This window comes from Globicephala melas, chromosome 17 (genome assembly GCF_963455315.2).
Source record: "Globicephala melas chromosome 17, mGloMel1.2, whole genome shotgun sequence".
Taxonomy (NCBI): domain Eukaryota; kingdom Metazoa; phylum Chordata; class Mammalia; order Artiodactyla; family Delphinidae; genus Globicephala; species Globicephala melas.
In genome coordinates, this window is record NC_083330.1 from 42,652,340 (window position 1) to 42,675,711 (window position 23,372).

At 36.8% G+C, this 23,372-nt stretch overlaps 1 protein-coding gene and 1 long non-coding RNA gene across 3 annotated transcripts in view; one reads left to right on the forward strand and one right to left on the reverse strand.

Moving 5' to 3' along the window:
• Positions 1 to 1,568: 1,568 nt before the first annotated feature.
• Positions 1,569 to 13,505, reverse strand: LOC132593778 (uncharacterized). 2 transcript variants are annotated; one of them, XR_009559606.1, is made up of 4 exons: positions 13,288 to 13,505; positions 7,700 to 7,865; positions 6,234 to 6,413; positions 1,569 to 2,073 (listed from the first exon to the last, which is right to left on the reverse strand). It is a non-coding gene; the product is annotated as an uncharacterized lncRNA (long non-coding RNA). The 2 variants fall into 2 exon arrangements; XR_009559605.1 differs by lacking the exon at positions 13,288 to 13,505 and adding an exon at positions 12,555 to 12,686.
• VPS13B (vacuolar protein sorting 13 homolog B) overlaps positions 13,384 to 23,372 on the forward strand; it is a 798,623-nt gene continuing 788,634 nt past the window's right edge. The window contains exons 1-2 of the mRNA XM_060287492.2: positions 13,384 to 13,519; positions 14,079 to 14,257. Coding sequence (XP_060143475.1) covers positions 14,111 to 14,257 — 147 coding nt within the window. The 5' untranslated portion in view covers positions 13,384 to 13,519; positions 14,079 to 14,110. The remainder of the gene's footprint in view (positions 13,520 to 14,078; positions 14,258 to 23,372) is intronic.

The following is a 23,372-nucleotide window of genomic DNA, read 5'->3' on the forward strand; positions in this document are numbered from 1 at the left end:
ATAATGCTGCCCTGACATCGTGGACTCTTTCTAGGCTAGTATAGGTAGATCTAACTCATTTATATTTTAAAAACAGACTTATTTATTAGATATAATTGATATACAATGCACTGCATATATTTAAAATTCATAATCTGATGATGTATAAATCTGTGAATTCATCACCATAATGAAGAAAACAAACATTTTCATCGCTTTCATTTCAAAAGTTTCCACATGCCACTTTGTAGTCCTATGCAACTCTACAGCCCTATCTGACTGCACCCACTGATCTAATTTCTGTCATGAAATATTAGTTTGCATTTTCTAGAATTTTATGTTAGTGGAATAGTACAATATTGCACTTTTTGTCTAGTTTGTTTCACTTGGCATAATTATTTTGATTTTTTCCCATGTTGTTGCATGTATCAATAGTTAATTTATTGCTGAATGGTATTCCATTATATCACAACTTGCTTATCCATTACAATTACAAATGATCTTCCAAATGATCTGAGATATTACAAATGATCCTGTTTAAGCATTTTTGTACAAATCTTTTTGTGGACTAATTCTTTCATTTCTCTTTGGTAACTACCTAGAAGTAGAATAGCTGGGTTGCATGGTAGGTGAATATTTAACTTTTTAAGAAAATGCCAAACTGTTTCCAACAATGAAAAACAATGGCCATTCGGACAACAGCCAACAGTTGTATCATTTTACATTCTTAACAGCAGTGTATGAGCATTCCAGTTGCTCTATATCCTCACCAACACTTGGTATGGTCAGCCTTTTAAATTTCAGCCATTTTAGTATGTGTGTAGTGGTATTTAATTGTAGTTTTATATTATATTTTACTAATGACTAATGATGTTGAGCATCTTTTTATGTATACCAGTTTGCCATCCATTTTTCTTCTATGGAGAAGTGCATGTTCAAATATTTTGCCCATTTTAAATTGGTTTTTGCTTTTCATTATTACAGAGATTGAGGGATACGAGTTCTTAGCATATTCTGGATAAAACTCCTTTGATGGATATGTGTTTTAAAAATATTTCAGTCTGTGGCTTGCCTTTTTATTTTCTTGGCAGTATCTCTATTGAATTAAAGGCCAGCATGTAGATAAAGAAGGAAATCTTCATATGGCCACAGTTCATGTGGAAGACTTGCAAGTTTTAATTGATCATGGTCTTAATACAAGTCTAGGGTGTGATGTAGCTAGTGACCTCAGGCTTTATCTATGAGTACATTTTGTAAATAATGAGAAGTAATAATCTTATGATACTTTGTACTGATCATATCACATTATTGTTTTCAATTCTGGGGACTAAATGTTAAACGGAACATCGTCAAACTTAAGTGCATTCAGAGGAAGTAGATTAGGATAGTAAGAAGACTGAAAGAGAAAAGATCAAAGGAACTTGAGATAGTCTAGAAATAAAAGAAATAAACAGAGACAAAGTTTTCAAAAATTTGAAGGTCTTGCAGAGTAAGAGAATAGTTAAGTGCGTGGGATGTGTACTTAGAGGGACATGAATTCAAAAGCTAGTTACTCTTAATAGATTAGGCATAGTACTCAAAGGCTAAGTTTTTTCACTGGTAAAATTCATAGTACATATTAAATACTCAACAAATAATATTATTCTTAAGCTTACTAGGTGACAATAGTATTGTTATGAACTATTTATTACATAACTACTTCTGGAAAACCATAGGATAATTGGGATATTCATTTTATTAATTTATTCTGAACAAAATTGGCACTTTATTTGGAAGGTCTGTCAGTATTTTAGTTACCTATTGTTATGTAAGAAATTGCCCCCAAATCTAGAAGATTAAATAATAAACACTTATCTCACAATTTCTGCTGTGGTTTAGGAATTCAGGAGCAGCCTAGCTGGGTAACTCTGGCTCAGGGTCTCTCATGAAGTTACAGTTAAGATGTCAGCAAGGACTGTGATCATCTTAAGGCTGACTGTTGACAGAAAACCCCAGTTTCATCCTTGCCCCTTGGCAGGAGGCCTCAGGTTCTTGCCATGTTAACTTTCCCCTAGTGAAGCTTGAGCATTCTCATGTCATGGCAGCCGGCTTCTCCTAGAGGAAATAATACATAGAGTAAGGAAGAAGTCACAATGCCTTTTATGTCCTACTTTCAGAAATCACATATTGTCACTTCTGCCTCCTTGAATTCCTTAAAAGTGAGTCACTAAATACAACCCATACTCAAAGAAAGGGGAATTAGGCTCCACTTTTTAAAAGAGTTATTAAAGAATTTATGGACATATTTTTAAAACCAATGCAACCAAAAAGGAAATTTGTGCACAAAAATATTTTAAGGATGTTTCTGATGTTGACTTAGGAAAGAAAAGTGTTCAGCCCTCATCTCCGTAATCAAGTTTCTGGATATAGATTTCCTATAAAATCACCACACCAAATATATTTCCCTTTAAGTTTGCTTCCTAAAATATTGGGTCCACCTCAGGTAAAGAAATGTTTCAATTATTTAATTATCATAAAACCCTGACCTCATGGAGAGATATCCAGTCTTTCCCTGTAAAATGGTCCTCATTGAGTTTCTGTCTGAAGTCTTTTGGCCATTCAAGATAAGAATCTTAATTTATGTTCTTCTGCTAGCTCAGGGTTAATATCTTCATATTATATGAAGACTATCTCCCCTGTCAATCTGACCTAGTATATTAGTTTCCTGCGGCTGCTGTAACGAATTACTGCAAACTGGGTGGCCTAAAACAGCACAATTTATTCTCTTGTAGTTCCAGAGGCCAGAAGTCCAAAATCAAGGTGTCAGCAGGGCTGCACTCCTTCTGGAGGCTGTGGGGGAAGAAGATTCTTCTTCTTCTTCTATTTCTACTTCTTTTAGCTTCTGGTGGCTCTTGGCATTCCTTGGCCCAGAGCTGCATCACTCCAGACTCTGTGGTCACACTGCCTCCTCCTTTTCTGTCTGTTATCTTCCTTTGTCTCATTCTTATAAGGACACTTGTTACTGGATTTAGGGCCCACGGTAAAATCTAGAAACTCCTCTTCTCCAAATTCTTAATCACATATTTTGCTATATAAGGTAATATTCAATCTCTTACTATATTACCAAGGTAATATTCACAGGTTCTGAGAATTAGGATGTGGTCATATCTTTTGTGGGGCTGCCATTCAGCCCACTACCCCTATTATCACTATTAATTAGCCTGGCAAAATAGGATATCCTTAAGATAGTCCCTAAAATATGACTAAAACTTTTGTTTCTTTAAAATTTACTCTGTTATTAATATAATCAAATGTCTGAAAATATATAATTTCTTAGAAAAGGTGGGATTTTATGGTTTTTTGAAGGCGTGATATAAACTTGAGAAATGTTGGTCTAATTGATTAATCTTTTGTTATCAAGTATTTTGTACATATATAAACATACAAAAACACCTATGTACTTACCACCTAACTCTCAAATATTAATATTTTGCATTATTTTAAAAAACATTATAGATACAGTTGAAGTACCCTGTATTCCCTTCCCTTGTTTTATTCTTCCATCTCTTCTTCTTTACAGGTAATTACTATCCTGAATTTGGTGTTTTTCTTTGTCATGAAAATATTTAATACTATTTATAAATATGTAGCTATCATAATATAGAGCCATATATATCTTGGAATGCCATATATATGTTTATATATATTATAAATATGATATGCTATACTTATTGTTATTTTTTCTCAATGTTATATTTTTCAGATTTAGTAATGTTGTTAAATATATAATTTTGTTCAGTGTTTGTTTCGTAGACTGAGTTGCAAACCATTAGTAGCGCAATCAATTTAGTAGGTCATGAACTACTTTAGAAAAAAAGAAATAGAATAACAGAGAAAATAGAATGCACCACATGCACATGTGCACCACATGCAATTTAAATATAGTTTTGTGAAAGTTCTCTCTTTCTCTCTCTCTTTTTACATATAAATTGAGTCATGGTGTAAACTATATTTCTAACTGTAGGTAAAACATTTGAAAGACATAGCTCTAACTCATTTATTTTCGTTACTATAAATTTCATTATATGAATGTACCACATTTTTCCTGTTGATATTCAATTGTTTGCACTATTTTACTATTAAAATTAATGCTGCAAAATACTGTTAAACAAGACTCCTTGTTCATGTATGTAAGACTTTCTCTATATTATTTACAAGTGGAAGTGCTACAATATATGTATGTTCAGCTCTGCTGGATATTTCTAAATTCCTCTTCACTGTGGAGTTTTCATTAGCAGTGTACAACATCCATAGAATGTATTTACAACATCAAGAGTGAACCCTACTGTAAACTATGGACTTTGGGTAATAATGATGCATCAACATGGGTTCCTCAATTTTAATAAATGTCACTGTGGTGGGGAATGTCAATAGTGGAGAAGGTTTTATGTGTGTGGGGACAGAGATTATATGGGAACTCTCTGTACTTTCAGCTCAATTTTTCCGTGAACCTACAACTGGTCTAAAATAAATAAGGTTTATTAATTAAGAAAAGCAAAAAACTTCACCTGACTCTGGAGAACTATTGCCTATATAACCAACATGGCTTAAAGGCTTATTGAGACTTAAAAAATATATTTTTTGTGGGGGGAATATCTCAATAAAAAATATAATAGGAGATTTGGGAAGGGCTACTTATTTGACGTTAAAAAAAAGCATGAGCAATGAAGGAAACATATTAGTGAAAAGGAATGAAATGTATCTTGACTACTTAAGGAACACGGCACAACAGAACACAGGTCGAAAACCACTACTTTTTGATTCTTAAAACCAAAGAAAAAAAGTCAGTGCTCAGATAATTTTTCCAAGGCAGGAATTCGGCAATTTTTTTCTTGGCTCCAAGAGAAAAATAGCACAAAAAATGTTTAGTATTCCATGATTAGTTATTATATTGTTTATACATCATAGTAAAAGATCTATTTTAAATATCTGGCTAGGAGACACTCAAGGTGGCAGAAGAGTAAGACATGGAGATCACCTTCCTCCCCACAAATACATCAGAAATACATCTACATGTGGAACAACTACAACAGAACACCTGTTGGATGCTGGCAGAAGACCTCAGACTTCCCAAAAGGGAAGAAATTCCCCACGTACCTGGCCGTATGGCTGACAGGGTCTTGGTGCTCCGTCCAGGTGTCAGGCTTGTGCCTCTGAGGTGGGAGAGGCGATTTCAGGACATTGGTCCACCAGAGACCTCCCAGCTCCATGTAATATCAAGTGGGGAAAGCTCTCTCAGAGATCTCCATCTCAATGCTAAGACCCAGCTCCACTCAATGAGCAGGAAACTACAGTGTTGGACACCCCATGCCAAATAACTAGCAAGACAGGAACACAACCCCACCCATTAGCAGAGAGGCTGCCTAAAATCATAATAAGGTCACAGACACCCCAAAACACACCACCGGATGTGGTCCTGCCCACCAGAAAGACAAGATCCAGCCTCATCCACTAGAACACAGGCACTAGTCCCCTCCACCAGGAAACCTACACAACCCACTGAACCAACCTTAGCCACTAGGGGCAGACACCAAAAACAATGGGAACTACAAACCTGCAGGCTGCGAAAAGGAGACCCCAAACACAGTAAGTCAAGCAAAATGAGAAGACAGAGAAACACGCAGCAGATGAAGGAGCAAGGTAAAAACCCACCAGACCAAACAAATGAACAGGAAATAGGCAGTCTACCTGAAAAAGAATTCAGAGTAATGATAGTAAAGATGATCCAAAATCTTGGAAATAGAATGGAGAAAATACAAGAAACGTTTAACAAGGACCTAGAAGAACTAAAGAGCAAACAAACAGTGATGAACAACACAATAAATGAAATTAAAAATTCTCTAGAAGGAATCAATAGCAGAATAACTGAGGTAGAATAACGGATAAGTGATCAGGAAGATAAAATAGTGGAAACAAGTACTGCAGAGCAGAATAAAGAAAAAAGAATGAAAAGAATTGAGGACAGTCTCAGAGACCTCTGCAACAAAATTAAATGCACCAACATTCGAATTACAGGGGTCCCAGAAGAAGAAGAGAAAAAGAAAGGGACTGAGAAAATATTTGAAGAGATTATAGTTGAAAACTTCCCTAATATGGGAAAGGAAATAGTTAATCAAGTCCAGGAAGCACAGAGAGTCCCATACAGGATAAATCCAAGGAGAAACATGCCAAGACACATATTAATCAAACTATCAAAAATTAAATACAGGGCTTACCTGGTGGTGCAGTGGTTGAGAGTCCGCCTGCCGATGCAGGGGACACGAGTTTGTGCCCCGGTCAGGGAGGATCCCACATGCCACAGAGCAGCTGGACCCGTGAGCCATGGCCGCTGAGCCTGCGCGTCCGGAGCCTGTGCTCCACAATGGGAGAAGCCACAACAATGGGAGACCCGTGTACTGCAAAAAAAAAAAAAAAAAAATTAAATACAAAGGAAAAACATTAAAAGCAGCAAGGGAGAAACAACAAATAACACACAAGGGAGTCCCCATAAGGTTAAAAGCTGATCTTTCAGCAGAAACTCTGCAAGCCAGAAGGGAGTGGCAGGACATATTTAAAGTGATGAAGCAGAAAAACCTGCAACCAAGATTACTCTACCCAGCAAGGATCTCATTCAGATTTGATGGAGAAATTAAAACCTTTACAGACAAGCAAAAGCTGAGAGAATTCAGCACCACCAAACCAGCTTTATGACAAACGGTAAAGGAACTTCTCTAGGCAGGAAAAACAAGAGAAGGAAAAGACCTACTATAACAAACCCAAAACAATTAAGAAAATGGTAATAGGAACATACATATCGATAATTACCTTAAATGTAACTGGATTAAATGCTCCCACCAAAAGACACAGACTGGCTGAATGGATCCAAAAACAAGACCCATATATATGCTGTCTACAAGAGACCCGCTTCAGACCTAGGGACACATACAGACTGAAAGTGAGGGGATGGAAAAAGGTATTCCATGCAAATGGAAACCGAAAGAAAGCTGGAGTAGCAATTCTCATATCAGGCGAAATAGACTTTAAAATAAAGACTATTACAGGAGACAAAGAAGGACACTACATAATGATCAAGGGATCGATCCAAGAAGAAGATATAAAAATTGTAAATATTTATGCACCCAACATAGGAGCACCTCAATACATAAGGCAAATGCTAACAGCCATAAAAGGGGAAATCGACAGTAACACAATCATAGTAGGGGACTTTAACACCCCACTTTCACCAGTGGACAGATCATCCAGAATGAAAATAAGGAAACACAAGCTTTAAATGATACATTAAACAAGATGGACTTAATTGATATTTATAGGACATTCCATCCAAAAACAACTGAATACACATTCATCTCAAGTGCTCATGGAACATTCTCCAGGATAGACCATACCATGGGTCACAAATCAAGCCTTGGTAAATTTAAGAAAATTGAAATCGTATCAGGCATCTTTTCTGACCACAACACTATGAGACTAGATATCAATTACAGGAAAAAAATCTGTAAAAAATACAAACACATGGAGGCTAAACAATACACTACTTAACAACCAAGAGATCACAGAAGAAATCAAAGAAGAAATCAAAAAATACCTAGAAACAAATGACAATGAAAACACGACACCCCAAAACCTATGGGATGCAGCAAAAGAAGTTCTTAGAGGGAAGTTTATAGCAATACAATCCTACCTTAAAAAACAAGGAACAGGGCTTCCCTGGTGGCGCAGTGGTTGAGAGTCCGTCTGCCGATGCAGGGGACACGGGTTTGTGCCCCGGTCCAGGAAGATCCCACATGTCGCGAGTGGCTTGGCTCGTGAGCCACGGCCGCTGAGGCTGCGCGTCCGGAGCCTGTGCTCTGCAACGGGAGAGGCCACAACAGTGAGAGGCCCGCGTACTGCAAAAACAAAAACAAAAACCAAAGAAACAAGGAACATCTCAAATAAAAAATCTAACCTTACACCTAAAGCGATTAGAGAAAGAAGAACAAAAAACCCCAAACTTAGCTGAAGGAAAGAAATCATAAAGATCAGATCAGAAATAAATGAAAAAGAAATGAAGGAAACAATAGCAAAGATCAATAAAACTAAAAGCTGGTTCTTTGAGAAGATAAACAAAATTGATAAACCATTAGCCAGACTCATCAAGAAAAAAAGAGAGAAGACTCAATACAATAGAATTAGGAATGAAGATGGAGAAGTAACAATTGACACTGCAGAAATACAAAGCATCATGAGAGATTACTACAAGCAACCCTATGCCAATAAAATGGACAACCTGGAAGAAATGGACAAATTCTTACAAATGCACAATGTTCTGAGACTGAACCAGGAAGAAATAGAAAATATGAACAGACCAATCACAAGCACTGAAATTGAAACTGTGATTAAAAATCTTCCAACAAACAAAAGCCCAGGACCAGATGGCTTCATAGGCGAATTCTATCAAACATTTAGAGAAGAGCTAACACCTATCCTCAAACTCTTCCAAAATATAGCAGAGGGAGGATCACTCCCAAACACATTCTACAAGGCCACCATCACCCTGATACCAAAACCAGACAAAGATGTCACAAAGAAAGAAAACTACAGGCCAATATCACTGATGAATATAGATGCAAAAATCCTCAACAAAATACTAGCAAACAGAATCTGACAGCACGTTAAAAGGATCATACACCATGATTAAGTGGGGTTTACCCCAGTAATGCAAAGATTTTTCAATATATGCAAATCAACCAATGTGATACACCATATTAACAAACTGAAGGAGAAAAACCATATGATCATCTCAATAGATGCAGAGAAAGCTTTTGACAAAATTCAACACTCATTTATGATAAAAATCCTCTGGAAAGTAGGCATAGAGGGAACTTTTTTCAACATAATAAAGGTCATATATGACAAACCCACAGCCAACATCGTCCTCAATGGTGAAAAACTGAAAGCATTTCCAACTAACATCAGGAACAAGACAAGGTTGCTCACTCTCACCACTATTATCCACCACTATTATTGTGGAAGTTTTAGCCACAGCAATCAGAGAAGAAAAAGAAATAAAAGGAATAAAAATTGGAAATGAAGAAGTAAAGCTGTTACTGTTTGCAGATAACATGATACTATCCATAGAGAATCCTAAAGATGCTACCAGAAAACTACTAGAGCTAATCAATGAATTTGGTAAAGTAGCAGGATACAAAATTAATGCACAGAAATCTCTAGCATTCGTATACACTAATGATGAACAATCTGAAAGTGAAATGAACAAAACACACCCATTTACCATTTCAACAAAAAGAATAAAATATCTAGGAATAAACCTACCTAAGGAGACAAAAAACCTGTATGCAGAAAATTATAAGACTGATGACAGAAATTAAAGATGATACAAATAGATGGAGAGATATATCGTGTTCTTGAATTGGAAGAATCAACATTGTGAAAATGACTCTACTACCCAAAGCAATCTACAGATTCAATGCAATCCCTATCAAACTACCACTGGCATTTTTCACAGAACTGGAACAAAAAATTTCACAATTTGTATGGAAAGACAAACGACCCCAAATAGCCAAAGCAATCTTGAGAAAGAAAAACAGAGCTGGAGGAATCAGGCTCCCTGACTTCAGACTATACTACAAAGCTACAGTAGTCAAGACAGTATGGTACTGGCACAAAAACAGAAATATAGATCAATGGAACAGGATAGAAAGCCCAGAGATATACCCACGGACATATGGTCACCTTATCTTTGATAAAAGAGACAAGAATATACAGTGGAGAAAAGACAGCCTCTTCAATAAGTGGTGCTGGGAAAACTGGACAGCTACATATAAAATAATGAAATTAGAACACTCCCTAACACCATACACAAAAATAAACTCAAAATGGATTAAAGACCTAAATGTAAGGCCAGACACTAGCAAACTCTTAGAGGAAAACATAGGCAGAACACTCTATGACATAACTCACAGCAAGATCCTTTTTGACCCACCTCCTAGAGAAATGGAAATAAAAACAAAAATAAACAAATGGGACCTAATGAAACTTAAAGCTTTTGCACAGCAAAGGAAACCATAAACAAGACCAAAAGACAACCCTCAGAATGGGAGAAAATATTTGAAAATGAAGCAACTGACAAAGGATTAATCTCCAAAATTTACAAGCAGCTCATGCAGCTCAATATCAAAAAAACAAACAACCCAATCGAAAAATGGACAGAAGACCTAGACAGACATTTCTCTAAAGAAGATATACAGTTTGCCAACAAACACATGAAAGAATGCTCAACATCATTAATCATTAGAGAAATGCAAATCAAAACTACAATGAGATATCATCTCATACCGGTCAGAATGGCCATCATCAAAAAGTCTACAAACCAGAAATGCTGGAGGGTGTGTGGAGAAAAGGGAACCCTCTTGCACTGTTGGTGGGAATGTAAATTGATATGGCCACTCTGGAGAACAGTATGGAGGTTCCTTAAAAAACTAAAAATAGAAGTACCATACGACCCAGCAATCCCACTACTGGGCATATATCCTGAGAAAACCGTAAGTCAAAAAGAGTCAGGCACCACAGTGTTCATTGCAGCTCTATTTACAATAGCTAGGTCATGGAAGCAACCTAAGTGTCCATCAACAGATGAATGGATAAAGAAGATGTGGCACATATATACAATGGAATATTACTCAGTCATAAAAAGCAACGGAATTGAGTTATTTGTAGTGAGGTGGATGGACCTAGAGCCTGTCATACACAGTGAAATAAGTCAGAAAGAGAAAAACAAATCCATATGCTAACACACATATATGGAATCTAAGGAAAAAAAAGTCATGAAGAACCTAGGGGCAAGATAGGAATAAAGGCACTGACCTACTAGAGAATGGACTTTAGGAAATGGGCAGGGGGAAGGGTAAGCTGTGACAAAGTGAGAGAGTGGCATGGACATATATACACTACCAAACGTAAAATAGATAGCTAGTGGGAAGTAGCCACATAGCACAGGGAGATCAGCTAGGTGGTTTGTGACCACCTAGAGGGGTGGGATAGGGAGGTTGGGAGGGAGGGAGCTGGAAGAGGGAAGAGATATGGGAACATATGTATATGTATAACTGATTCACTTTGTTATAAAGCAGAAACTAACACACCATTGTAAAGCAATTATACTTCAATAAAGATGTTAAAAAACCCCCCCAAAAAACACATTCATGTACCAAAGTGTTCACTGCAGCTCAATTTACAATAGCCAGGACATGGAAGCAACCTAAGTGTACATCGACAGATGAATGGATAAAGAAGATGTGGCATATATATATATATACACAATGGAATATTACTCAGCCATAAAAAGCAACGAAATTGAGTTATTTGTAGTGAGGTGGATGGGGCTAGAGTCTGTTATCAGAGTGAAGTAAGTCAGAAAGTGAAATACAAATCCGTATGCTAACACATATATATGGAATCTAAAAAAAAATGGCTATGAAGAACCTAGGGGCAGGACAGGAATAAAGATGTAGATGTTGAGAATGGACTTGAGGAACCGGGGGAGGGTGAAGAATAAGCTGGGGCGAAGTGAGAGACTGGCATGGATTTCTATATTCTACCAAATGTAAAATAGCTAGTGGGAAGCAGTCGCTTAGCACAGGGAGGACAGGTCAGTGCTTTGTGACCACCTAGAGGGGTGGGATAGGGAGGGTGGGACGGAGTTGCAAGAGAGAGGGGATACGGGGATATATGTATACGTATAGCTGTTTCAGTTTGTTATAAAGCAGAAACTAACACACTATTGTAAACAGTTATAGTCCAATAAAGTTGTTAAAAATATCTGGCTAATTTATCTTAATATATTGGTCTCATTTATTAAATTGCCACACAAATAAGACTAGGCCCTTTTTCTTCCCTAGCAGAATAACAGGACTTGGAGCTCCTGCTCTAGACCACCTAGGGCTTTCAAACAATTAGTGCAACCATTTATATTAAAACTTCTGAGCCATGGCTTCAACCTCTTCACTTTTCAGGTGAAGCAAATAACTAATTCCTTGGATAATTTACTTGGCTGATTTAGTAGGCTTTAATAAGACCCAAGTTACTTGGGTTACTCATCAAGGCTTTTTGTGAGAGGACAGCTGCTCTGAATTAGCCATTAGCTGCTTCTCTTTCCTTTTTTTTTCTTTCCTTCCTTCCTCTTTCTCCAACCACCCCACCTTCTTTCTTTTTGAAACTTAGTTCCTTATTTTCATTAACAAAATAGATCTAAACACCTTGGCATCCTCACTTATGCCTCTTTCCTATGGCAGTTTCTAAAACTCTTTCAAGAAACCTCAACTTCATCATATCACCAATGAATTGGGAGACTGGGATTGACATACATACACTAATATGTATAAAATGGATAACTAATAAGAACCTGCTGTATAAAAAAATAAAATTCAAAAATTAAAAAGAAAAGAAATCTTAAATCGAATTCCAATAAAGAGTTTTAGGAATTTACTTAGGAAGTGTTTTCAATTAAATGCAACGACAACATGGGTGGATATTTTAATAACCTTGTAAGGAAAGTCTATTTTCAAAATGCAGTGGTAGGTGTCTTCTTCAGAGGTTACCAAAAATAGTAAATACTGGTCAATAATTAGGCAGCATGTCCTATGCTATCCCTTTAAGCCCAGTATATAGGTGTTTATCCGGTGTTGGGTGTTTGAGTTTCTTGACTTCGTAAGCTTGCAAAGTACTAGAAGGAAAGGTAGTATTTTATACATTCATTTCAGCCTAATAAAACCAATACTGACCCTTAAAAAACTTTGAATTCATTATCTATCAGCTATTTCTTTTCACTTTCTCTAAGAGTCTTATTTCCTTCTGCTATTCCTACCGCTTCTCTGAAGTTCCATATATCGGACTGCAATCCAACGGACCTCCACGATTTTCTCTTTATTCCTTCCCCGCACAAATTTAAACATACTAAACCACCCTTCGCCAAAGTAAAAGAACGCGAGAGGTCGTCTGCACGTTTGGTCAAAACGCAGTCTCCTAATCCTGATCCCTTCAACTTCTCCTTTCCCCCCGCGAATGAAGCTCTCCATCTAAATTTACCCCCCACCCCACCTGCAGCCTTATTGCTACTGCTCTGCGCACTGAACCCAAGTTCTTTCCAGGTCTTCCATTTCCTAAGAAAAACAAAAACCACTTAGTTTTCAGGGCTTTAAACACTAGGACCCGCTTTCTTCCTCCTCATCGGACCTATTGGCCCTCCGTCCTTCCTCACTCGGACTCGATATCCACCTCAGCTGCTCTCTTGCCGCAGCACCACTTCCGGATCTCCGGTGTCTCCGCTTTACCGGTCCGCCCACCTCCCCCGCGCACTTCCTAGAGCTTTGTGCGAACCACTGGCTGGGTAGGAGCGGAGACGCAGGCTGGTCGAGCGCCAGCGGTCTCCTCCTAGAAGAGGCACTGAATGGCTTCTCCGGCCTGAGAACTCCGGCCCTGCTGCGGAGTCGAGTGGTGGCGGTGGAGGGTTAGTTTGTTTCGAGCACCGAGCGGGGCACACCCGGAAGTGCGCTGTACGGGAGCTGCGCCGCCTCAGCAGGCGGGTGCCGGGTACCGGGAGGTGGAGGAGACGCCACGGTACTCTTCGGCGTGTCACCCGAGGGTGCAATACGGCGAGAAGCGTACGGCCTGCTTCTGGCTCTGTTTCTACGGTGGTAGATCCGGCCGGGTTCCAGGGGGGGCGAGGGCCTCCTGGGGCGGCTGGGCTGGCTAAGGGAGGGGTGCGGCGGCCAAAGGCGAGCCTGCCTCTCCTCATTTTCCCACTCCAGGGGACCCGCTTTCTTTAGGTCACCACCTCTTCCTCCCACTCCTCACCAGGCGAGTTGAGGGGAGTTGTACTAGTGAGGCAGTCGCGGCTGGAGCAGAGTCCATTTGAGTTTTCTCTGCTTCTGGGGGAAGGCGAGCGGCCGCTTTGGTGGGGACTGTTGCTTTTCGGCCTCTTCAACCTTTCCTGAGAAACGCCTTTTCCTTAAGGAATGCTCCACAGACTCAGTTACCTCTAATGTTTCTGTCTTTATCCCTTTCAGCTTCTGACTTTGACTCCTCTGTACCTTAAAGAATGCTGGAGTCTTATGTGACTCCAATTTTAATGAGCTATGTGAATCGCTACATCAAAAACTTAAAGCCGTCAGATCTACAGCTTTCACTATGGGGCGGAGACGTGGTTCTCAGCAAGCTGGAGTTAAAATTGGATGTGCTGGAGCAGGTAAGCGGTGTAGCTGTCACTGGAAACATTTTCAGCCTGCTTAGAAGTAATGTGTGCTTTCCTACACTGACTATGCTTTAAAAGCTTAGTTTTTCTGCTAATGTATTTTGGGCTATCTTGAACTAGAGACCTTGCTTTACAGAATTTTTTTTTTATGGTTTGTTACTAATGATGGATTATTAGAATCATAATCCCCCAAATTGCCGCAACAGATAGAAAAAAAATTTCATTGTTCTTGTCAGAATTGTTCACTCTGTTACTCAGTTCTTAAGCTTTACCGAATATGCTAATTTACATTGCTAGGATTCTGTATGACGCTGGAAAATATTCTCTTTTTCCTTTTTGGGGAACGAAGTGGTGCGAAAGACAGCAAGGTCACATCTTGAGGAAAGTTCTCTCAGTGGGAAAAATGACATTACCCATGACATCCTCAGAATATTGAATAGACAGATTGAGAATGCCAGCATAGTTGAAAACTTCTTTCTTAATCACTTTTTTAGTTTCTTTTTTTTTTAACATGGGAATGGTCTGATGTAAATGAACTGTAACTTCAAAGTTCATATATTTATTAATTCACTTAGTACACTTATTATTAACATATGCCAGGCAATTCTTTTAGGCCTGAGAATACAAAACTTATCTCTGGGAACTCAGGAGTCAGAGACCAACTGCTTTTTAGGAGATAAGGAAAGACAATCTGATGGTGATGTTATTAGTAACTTTTAGTTATATTCCACTGCTTTCTGTACTATGGAATAACGTGGAGTTAACGCTGAGAAATAATATTCTTGGTTTCTTCCCCTTCCACTCTCCAAGGTTGATTACCTTAATATTTTCATTGTTTTTTAATGAGCACAAATCCTAAGTATACAGCTCAGATTTTGCATATGCATACACCTGTGTAACTACTATCCAGATCAAGAAATAAAATATTTCCTGCACCCCAAAACGCTCTCCTTGCCTTTTTGTAATTAGTACCCCACCCCTAAAACAAGTGACTGCTATTCTGACTTCTATCAACACAGATAAATTTCTTGAACCTGTTCTTGAAACTTAAATGAGAATCACTTGTGTTTGAATTCTGACTTCTATCAACACAGATAAATTTCTTGAACCTGTTCTTGAAACTTAAATGAGAATCACTTGTGTTTGAATTTGTTTGTTCAACATTATGGCCAAGATTAACCCAGGTTCTTGAATGAATGACAGTTTATTCTTTGTATTGCCTTGTGGTATTCCGTTGTATAAAGATTCACAGTTTATATATTTATTTTCCTTTTGAGGTACATTTGGATTTTTTCTGCTTTTGACAATTATGAAGAAAGCTCTTAAGAACATTCTTGTATTGGACAGAGGTGTTGATTTCCTTTAGATGCATACCTAGGAGGCAGGCATATATTTAGCTTTAATGGATACTGCCAAGAGTTTTCCAGAGTGGTTGTACCAATTTACATTCTCACCAGTAATGTGTGGGAGTTCCAGTTACTTCACATTTTTTGCTGTTACTCGGTAAGTTTGTTATTTTTAGCCTTTCCCTGTGCTATTGGCTGTTTGTATATCTTCTTTGGAGAAATGTCTGTTCAAGTCCTTTGCCCATTTTAAAAAGTTTTTTTTGTTACTGAGTTGTAGGAATTATTTATATATTCTGGGTATCAATCCTTTATCAGATATGATGTGCAAGTATCATCTCCCATTGTGGGTTGCCTTTTGACTCTGTTGATAGTATCCTTTGAAGAACCAAAGTTTTAAATTTTGATGAAGTCTAACTTACAACTTTTTCTTTTGATGCCTGGGCTTTTGGTGTTATATCCAAGAAATCATTGCCAAATCCAGTGTCATGAAGCTTTTCCCCTTGTTTTCTTCTAAGAGTTTTATAGTTTTAGCTCTCACATTTAGGTATTTGATCCCTTTTCAGTTAATTTTTGTATGTGGTACAAGGATCCAACTTCATATTGTTTTGCATATGGCTGTTCAGTTTTTCTAACATCGTTTGTCGAAGACTGTCCTTTCGCTACTGAATGATCTTGGCACCCTTCTTGAAAATCAAATGGTCATTGATAGGAGGGTTTATTTCTGGGCCCTCCATATGATTCCATTGATCTGTATGTCTGTCTTTATGTCAGTATCACATTGTTTTGATTACCATGACTTTGTAGTAAGTTTTGAAATCAGGAAATGTGAAATCTCCAACTTTTTTCCTTCATTAGTTTTAACATTTTTTAAATTTAATTAAAAATTTTTTTATCGGAGTCTAGTTGATTTACAATGTTGTGTTAGTTATGCTGTACAGCAAAGTGAATCAGTTATACATATACATATATCCACTCTTTTTTAGATTCTTCCCCCATATAGGTCATTACAGAGTACTGAGTAGAGTTCCCTGTGCTACACAGTAGGCCCTTATTAGTTACCTGTTTTACATATAGTAGTGTGTATATGTCAATCCCAGTCTCCCAATTTATCCCTCCGCTGCCCCTTACCAGTTTTTTAAATGTTAGGAAAAATTAATCATGAAGTCATACTAGTTAGGAGTTTTCTTAGTTGGAAAGTTTTAATTCCTGATTTAATTGCTTTAACAGATATAGGACTGTTTAGATTTCTGTTTCTCCTTTGGTTAGTTTTGGTTAGTTACGCTTTTCAAGGAATTTCTCCATTTCCTCAAAATCAGCAAACAGTGGTGTGGGCCTAACTTTGTAAATAAAATTTTATTGGAGCCCGGCTCTTCTCATTCGTTTACATGTCGTCTGTGGCTGCTTTTGCAAGCTAAAACGACAGGGTTAAGTGCTGGAACAGAATCTGCATGGCTTGCAAAAGCCTGAAATATTTACTGTCTGCTCCTTACTGAAAAAGTTTGCTTGCCTCTGCTCTGAGTTGTCATATTTAAGCCATAAAGTTGGGTTTTTTTGTTTGTTTTTCATTTTAAAGTTGCCTTAAAAAAATCTAGGAACTGTTATGATATCCTCTTTTCAATGCTTATATTAGTAATTTGTATTTTCATTAGTATTGCTATGGCTTTATTAAAATTAGTTGAAACCCAACTTTATTGATTTTTCTATTGTATTCCTGCTTTCTTTGTAATGTATTTCTTTTCTTTTTTTAAATTTATTTATTTATTTACTTATTTTTGTCTGTGTTGGGTCTTCTTTGCTGTGCACGGGCTTTCTTTAGTTGAGGCGAGCAGGGGCTACTCTTTGCTGCGGTGCGCAGGGTTCTCATTGTCGTGGCTTCTCTTGTTGCGGAGCACGGGCTCTAGGCACGTGGGCTTCAGTAGTTGTGGCATGAGGGCTCAGTAGTTGTGGCTCACGGGCTCTAGAGCACAGGCTCAGTAGTTGTGGCACACAGGCTTTGTTGCTCCGTGGCATGTGGGATCTTCCTGGACCAGGGCTCAAACCCGTGTGCCCTGCATTAGCAGGTGGATTCTCAGCCACTGTGCCACCAGGGAAGTCCCCGTAATGTATTTCTGCTCTTATTTTTTTTAATCATTTCTTTTTTTTCCTGTTTCTTTGGATTTGATTTGCCATTGTTTTCTCTAGCTTCTTGAGGTGGAAGCTTAGGTTATTGATTTTCTTCAGCCCTTTTCTACTCTAATATGTGCATTGAATACTGTACATTTTTCTTTAACCATCTATTTAGCTTTATCACCACAATTTTATATGTTGTCTTTTCATTATTATTCAGCTTAAAAAATTTCATTTTGATTTCTTATGTAATCCGTGGGTTATTTAGAAGTGTGTTGCTTAATTTCTAAACATTTAGCGAATAATTATCTTTCTGTTATTGATTTCTAATTTAACTGCATTGTGGTCAGCACATTCTCTATGATTTTGATCCATTATAATTTATGACTTAGTACATGGTGAAAATTTTATTTTTGTAAATATTCCATGTGTAATTGATGAGACATGTGTATCCTACAGTTGTTGCTTTATTCTTCCATAAATGTCAGTTGCTTCAAATTGGTTATTAGAGTTCTTCAAATCTTATAAATCCATATGGATTTTCATTGTCTGCTTGTTCTGTCAGTTACTAAGAGAGGTATGTTAATGGTTAACATCTCCAACTATGATTGTGGATTTGTCTACTTCCCTTTTATAGTTTTGCCAACCTTCAGTTTATATACCTTGAAGTTACATTGTTAAGTGCATACAGATTCAGTACGGTGATACCTTATTGTTGAATATACTTAAAAAAAATCATTCTGAAATATGTCCCTCTTTCATTCACGCTAGTAATTCTTTTTGCCTTAAAGTCTTTTTAATTATACTCTTTTAAAAATTATTTCAGTTGCTTCTCTAAAGATTACAAAGTGGATATTTGACTTATTGGCATCTACCTTAAATTAGCATTCTTACCATTTCCTGAATAATCTTACAATAGTTTAACTGCATTTGCCCTCTTCCTCTCCTGCCTTTTTTGGTATTGTGGTCCTTGTTTTTGTTTGTTCAGTTTGGGTTAGCTTGTTTAGTTTGGTTTAGTTTGTTTTTCTGCTGCCTGCAGGTAGAAGCCTAGGTTATTGATTTGAGATAGTTCTCTTTTTCTACTATAGACATTTACCATTTACAGCTCTACGTTTCTTTAGCTGCATCCTATGAATTTTGGTATGTTGTGTTTTTATTTTCATTCAGTTCAAACGTTTTCTGATTTTCCTTGAGATAGCAGTGTATTTTTGCAGATGTTGGATGGAATGGTTTATAGATGTAAGGTCTAAATTGGTTGATAGTGTTTTTCAGGTCTTCTATATCTTTGTTGATTTTCTGTCTGTTCTGTTTATTATTGTAAGTTACTGAATTATTTCTCTTCTCACTTTTGTCAGTTTTTGATTTATGTATTTTGGGGCTCTGTTGCTATGCTCATATGTTTTATATTCTTTTTAAAAAAATTTTATTGGAGTATAGTTGATTTACAATGTTGTGTTAGTTTCAGGTGTAGAGGAAAGTGATTCAGTTATACATACACATATGCTCATTCTTTTTCAGATTCTTTACCCATGTAGGTTATTACAGAATATTGAGTAGAGTTCCCTGTGCCATACAGTAGGTCCTTGTTGGTTATCTATTTTTTATATGGTAGTGTGTGTATGTTAATCCCAAACTCCTAATTTATCTCTCCCCACCACGTTTCCCCTTTGGTAACTGTAGGTTTGTTTTCGAAATCTGTGAGTCTGTTTCTATTTTGTAAATAAGTTCATTTGTATATATTTTCTTCTTGAATTTACCCATCATTATAAAGTGTCCCATGTTATCTTTAGTAACAGTTTTTTTTCTTAAAGTCTATTTTATCTGATAATAGGGTAATTACCTCTCTTATGGTTACTGGTTGCATGATACATGTTCTTTTCTTTTTCCCCTCAGTACACTGCATTTTAAACTATCTTACCACTTTTGCCTTGTGTTGTATTTCTTCAAGCCTGGTACCACACTGTTTGAAAGTTTTACAGACATGTTATTTGGTTTCAACAATTCTTTAAAATTTCATCTGCTGTATTTTCAACCTATGACTGGGATAAACTGTTTTTAATTGTTACTTATTTGCAATGGAGAACACTCATATGAAAACCAGGGGAAAATACTGCTGGAAATTAAGATCATAGAAATTAAAATTCTTTATATGCCTAAAATAGAATACCATACCATTTCCCTAAATAGCAAGCAAATATGGTGATTTGATGTATTCGAGGCAAGAAACTGGATCACATGACTTCCTGGGATCTTGTTTATTAATTTTTTTATTACAGTGTAAAAGACATATAGTGTTATATTGTTTCAGGTGTACAATGTAATGATTTGATATTTGTATATATTGCAAAATGATCACCAAAGTAAGCCCAGTTAACACCTGTCACCATACATAGTTAAAAAAGTTTTGTTTCTTGTGATGAGAACTTTCAAGATTTACTCTTAGCACCTTTCAAATATGGAATACAGTGTTATTAACTGTACTCGCCATGCTGTACATTATATCCCAGGACTATTTAAATTTTATAACTAGAAGCTTGTATCTTTTGACCACCTTTACCCATTTCGTTCACTTTCCACCCCATTGCCTCTGGCAACCACCAATCTGTTATCTGTATCTATACAGAAAAATGAAAAAAACACACCTTTTTCTTATTTTCAACCTATTTGTGTTTTTTTAATCTAAAGTATGTCTCTTGTGGAGAGCATATAGTTGGATCTTACTAGTTTTTAAAATCCAGTCTGACAACCTTTGCCTTTTTTTTAAAATTAATTTTTGTTGGAGTATAGTTGCTTTATAATGTTGTGTTAGTTTCTGCTGTATAGCAAAATGAATCAGCTATACATATACATGTATCCCCTCTTTTTTGGATTTTCTTCCCATTTAGGTCACCATGGAGCATTGAGTAGAGTTCCCTGTGCTATATAGTATATTCTCGTTAGTTATCTATTTTATACATAGTATCACTATCCCAGTCTCCCAGTTCATTCCACCCCACCACCCTTCACCCTTGGCATCATTTGTTCTCTGTGTCTCTATTTCTGTTTTGCAAAGAAGATCATCTATACCATTTTTTTAGATTCCACATATATGTGTTAATATACGATATTTGTTTTTCTCTTTCTGACTTCTCTCTTTCTCTTTCTGACTTACTGACTTCTCTCTTTCTCTTTCTGACTTACTTCACTCTCTGTGACCGTCTCTAGGTCCATCCACATCTCTGCAAATGACCCAATTTCATTACTTTTTCATGGCTGAGTAATATTCCACTGTATATATGTACCACATCTTCTTTATCCATTCCTTTGTTGATGAAAAGCCCTCAGATTGGGAGAAAATATTTGCAAACGAAGCAACTGACAAAGGATTAGTCTCCAAAATATACAAAAAGCTCATTTAGCTCAATGTCAAAAAAAAAAAAAACCAACCCAATCAAAAAATGGGTGGAAGACCTAAGTAGACATTTCTCCAAAGAAGACATACAGATGGCCAACAAACACATGAAAAGATGCTCAACATCACTAATTATTAGAGAAGTGCAAATCAGAACTACAGTGAGGTATTACCTCACACCAGTCAGAATGGTCATCATCAAAAAATCTACAAACAACAAATGCTGGAGAGGGTGTGGAGAAAAGGGAACCCTCTTACACTGTTGGTGGGAATGTAAATTGATACAGCCACTATGGAGAACGGTATGGAGATTGCTTAAAAAACTAAAAATAGAACTGCCATATGACCCAGCAGTCCTACTACTGGCAGTATACCCAGACAAAACTGTATTTCAGAAAGACACATGCATCCCAGTGTTCATTGCAGCACTATTTACAATAGCCAGGACATGGAAGGAATCTTTGCCTTTTGATTGGAATATTTAATCCATTCACATTTTGTTTTTATTCATATGGTTGGATTTCTGTCTACCATTTTGCTATTTTCTGAGTGTCTCATGTCTTTTGTTTCTCTCATAATCCTTTGCTACTTTCTTTACTATTAAGTAGATATTTTTTAGTATTGCATTTTAATTCCTTTGATTTTTAATTTATTTTGAGTTATTTTCTTAGTGGTTGCTTAGAGGATTACAGTATGCATCTAATTTATCACAGTCTATTTGAGATTAATGCTGACTTTATTCCATTAAAGTACAGAAACTTTCTCCACTATAGCTTCATTTCTTCTCCCTCCTTTGTGGTACTATTTTCACATATATTGCATTTCTTTGTTATAAACCTAATATATCAACGTTATAATTGTTTTTTGTGATTGCCTTTTGAATCAGAAGAAAAAAGAAGAAAACATTTATACTGTGTTTTAATAATTATCTACATATATACTTTTATTAGTGCTGTTTGTGTGGCTTTGAGTTACAATCTGGTATTGCTTCCTTTCTGTCCAAAGAACTTCTTTTAGTATTCTGTTACAAAGAATTACCTGAGACTTTATTTCGGTATGCCTTTATTTCACCTTCATTTTTGAAGTATACTTTTGCTGGATATAGGATTTTTGGTTGATGGTTATTTTCTTTTGTTATTTAAATATATCATCTCACTGCCTTTTTGCCCTTATTGTTTGTAATGACAAGTTAGCTTTTAATCTACTAAGAGTTTTCTTATATGTGACAAGTTGATTTTCTGTTTCTGCTTTCAAGATTTTCTTCTTGTCCTAGGCTTTCAAAGTTTTTGCTTTGATATGTCTGGGTGTGGATTTGCTGATTCTTCTGCCAGCTCAAATCTGATGTTGAGTTCTTTCAGTGAATTTTTAATTTTGTTTATTGTATTTTTAAACTCAAAAATTTCTATTTTTTTTTTTATAATTTCTATCTCATTCTTGGTATTCTCTACTTGATGAATCGTTGTGGTCATATATTCCTTTAATTATTTAAATATAGCTTCATTTCTTTGAACACATTTATAATAGATGTTTTGAAGTCCTTGTGTAGTAAGTCCTACATTTGTGCATCCTCAGAGATAGTTTCTATTGACTACTTTGCATGCTTTTCATGTTTCACAATTTTTAGTTGAAAACTGGGTGTTTTGGATAATATGCTTTAGCAACTCTGCATTCTGATTTCTTCTCTCTGGGGATATTTGTTGTTGCTATTGGTTTATGTATTTGTTTAGTGCCTTGCCTGGGCTAAATTTGTGGTGTCTGTTTCCTCTGCAGTGTGGCCTCTGATGACTGTGCTCATTTTTTTTTTTTTTCTCCCCCAATTCTTTCTGTTTTTAGGCTTGGCTTTCTAGGGATTACCCCTGGGTCACTATAATTGAGTCATCAGCCAGTGATTGGCTAGAGGTTGTTTAAACTTTTGAACCAATAAGGCTTCTGCTCTTTGGCATGGGACATATACATGCACTAGATAATGCTTTCAAAGTTCAAGGAGTTTACAGATCTGATCCATGTTTTTACTTACTCTGTTTACAAGGCTTCTTGGTCAACCAAGGATGAGTAGATTGTTAGGGGTCTCTCCAGTGTCGTGTCGTCTAAGTAAGCACAGCCTGGCACATACATATAGCTTTCCAGGTTACCAGGAATACTGAGGTCATAGCAAGGCCATCTTTGGCTGTCTTGTTCTCTGGATTTCTCTGTTAATTTTCTGGCTGGTCTTCTGTCTAGTTTCTTGCACCAACTGCTGTTGTGACCTCAGGGTAGCCTTCCCTTA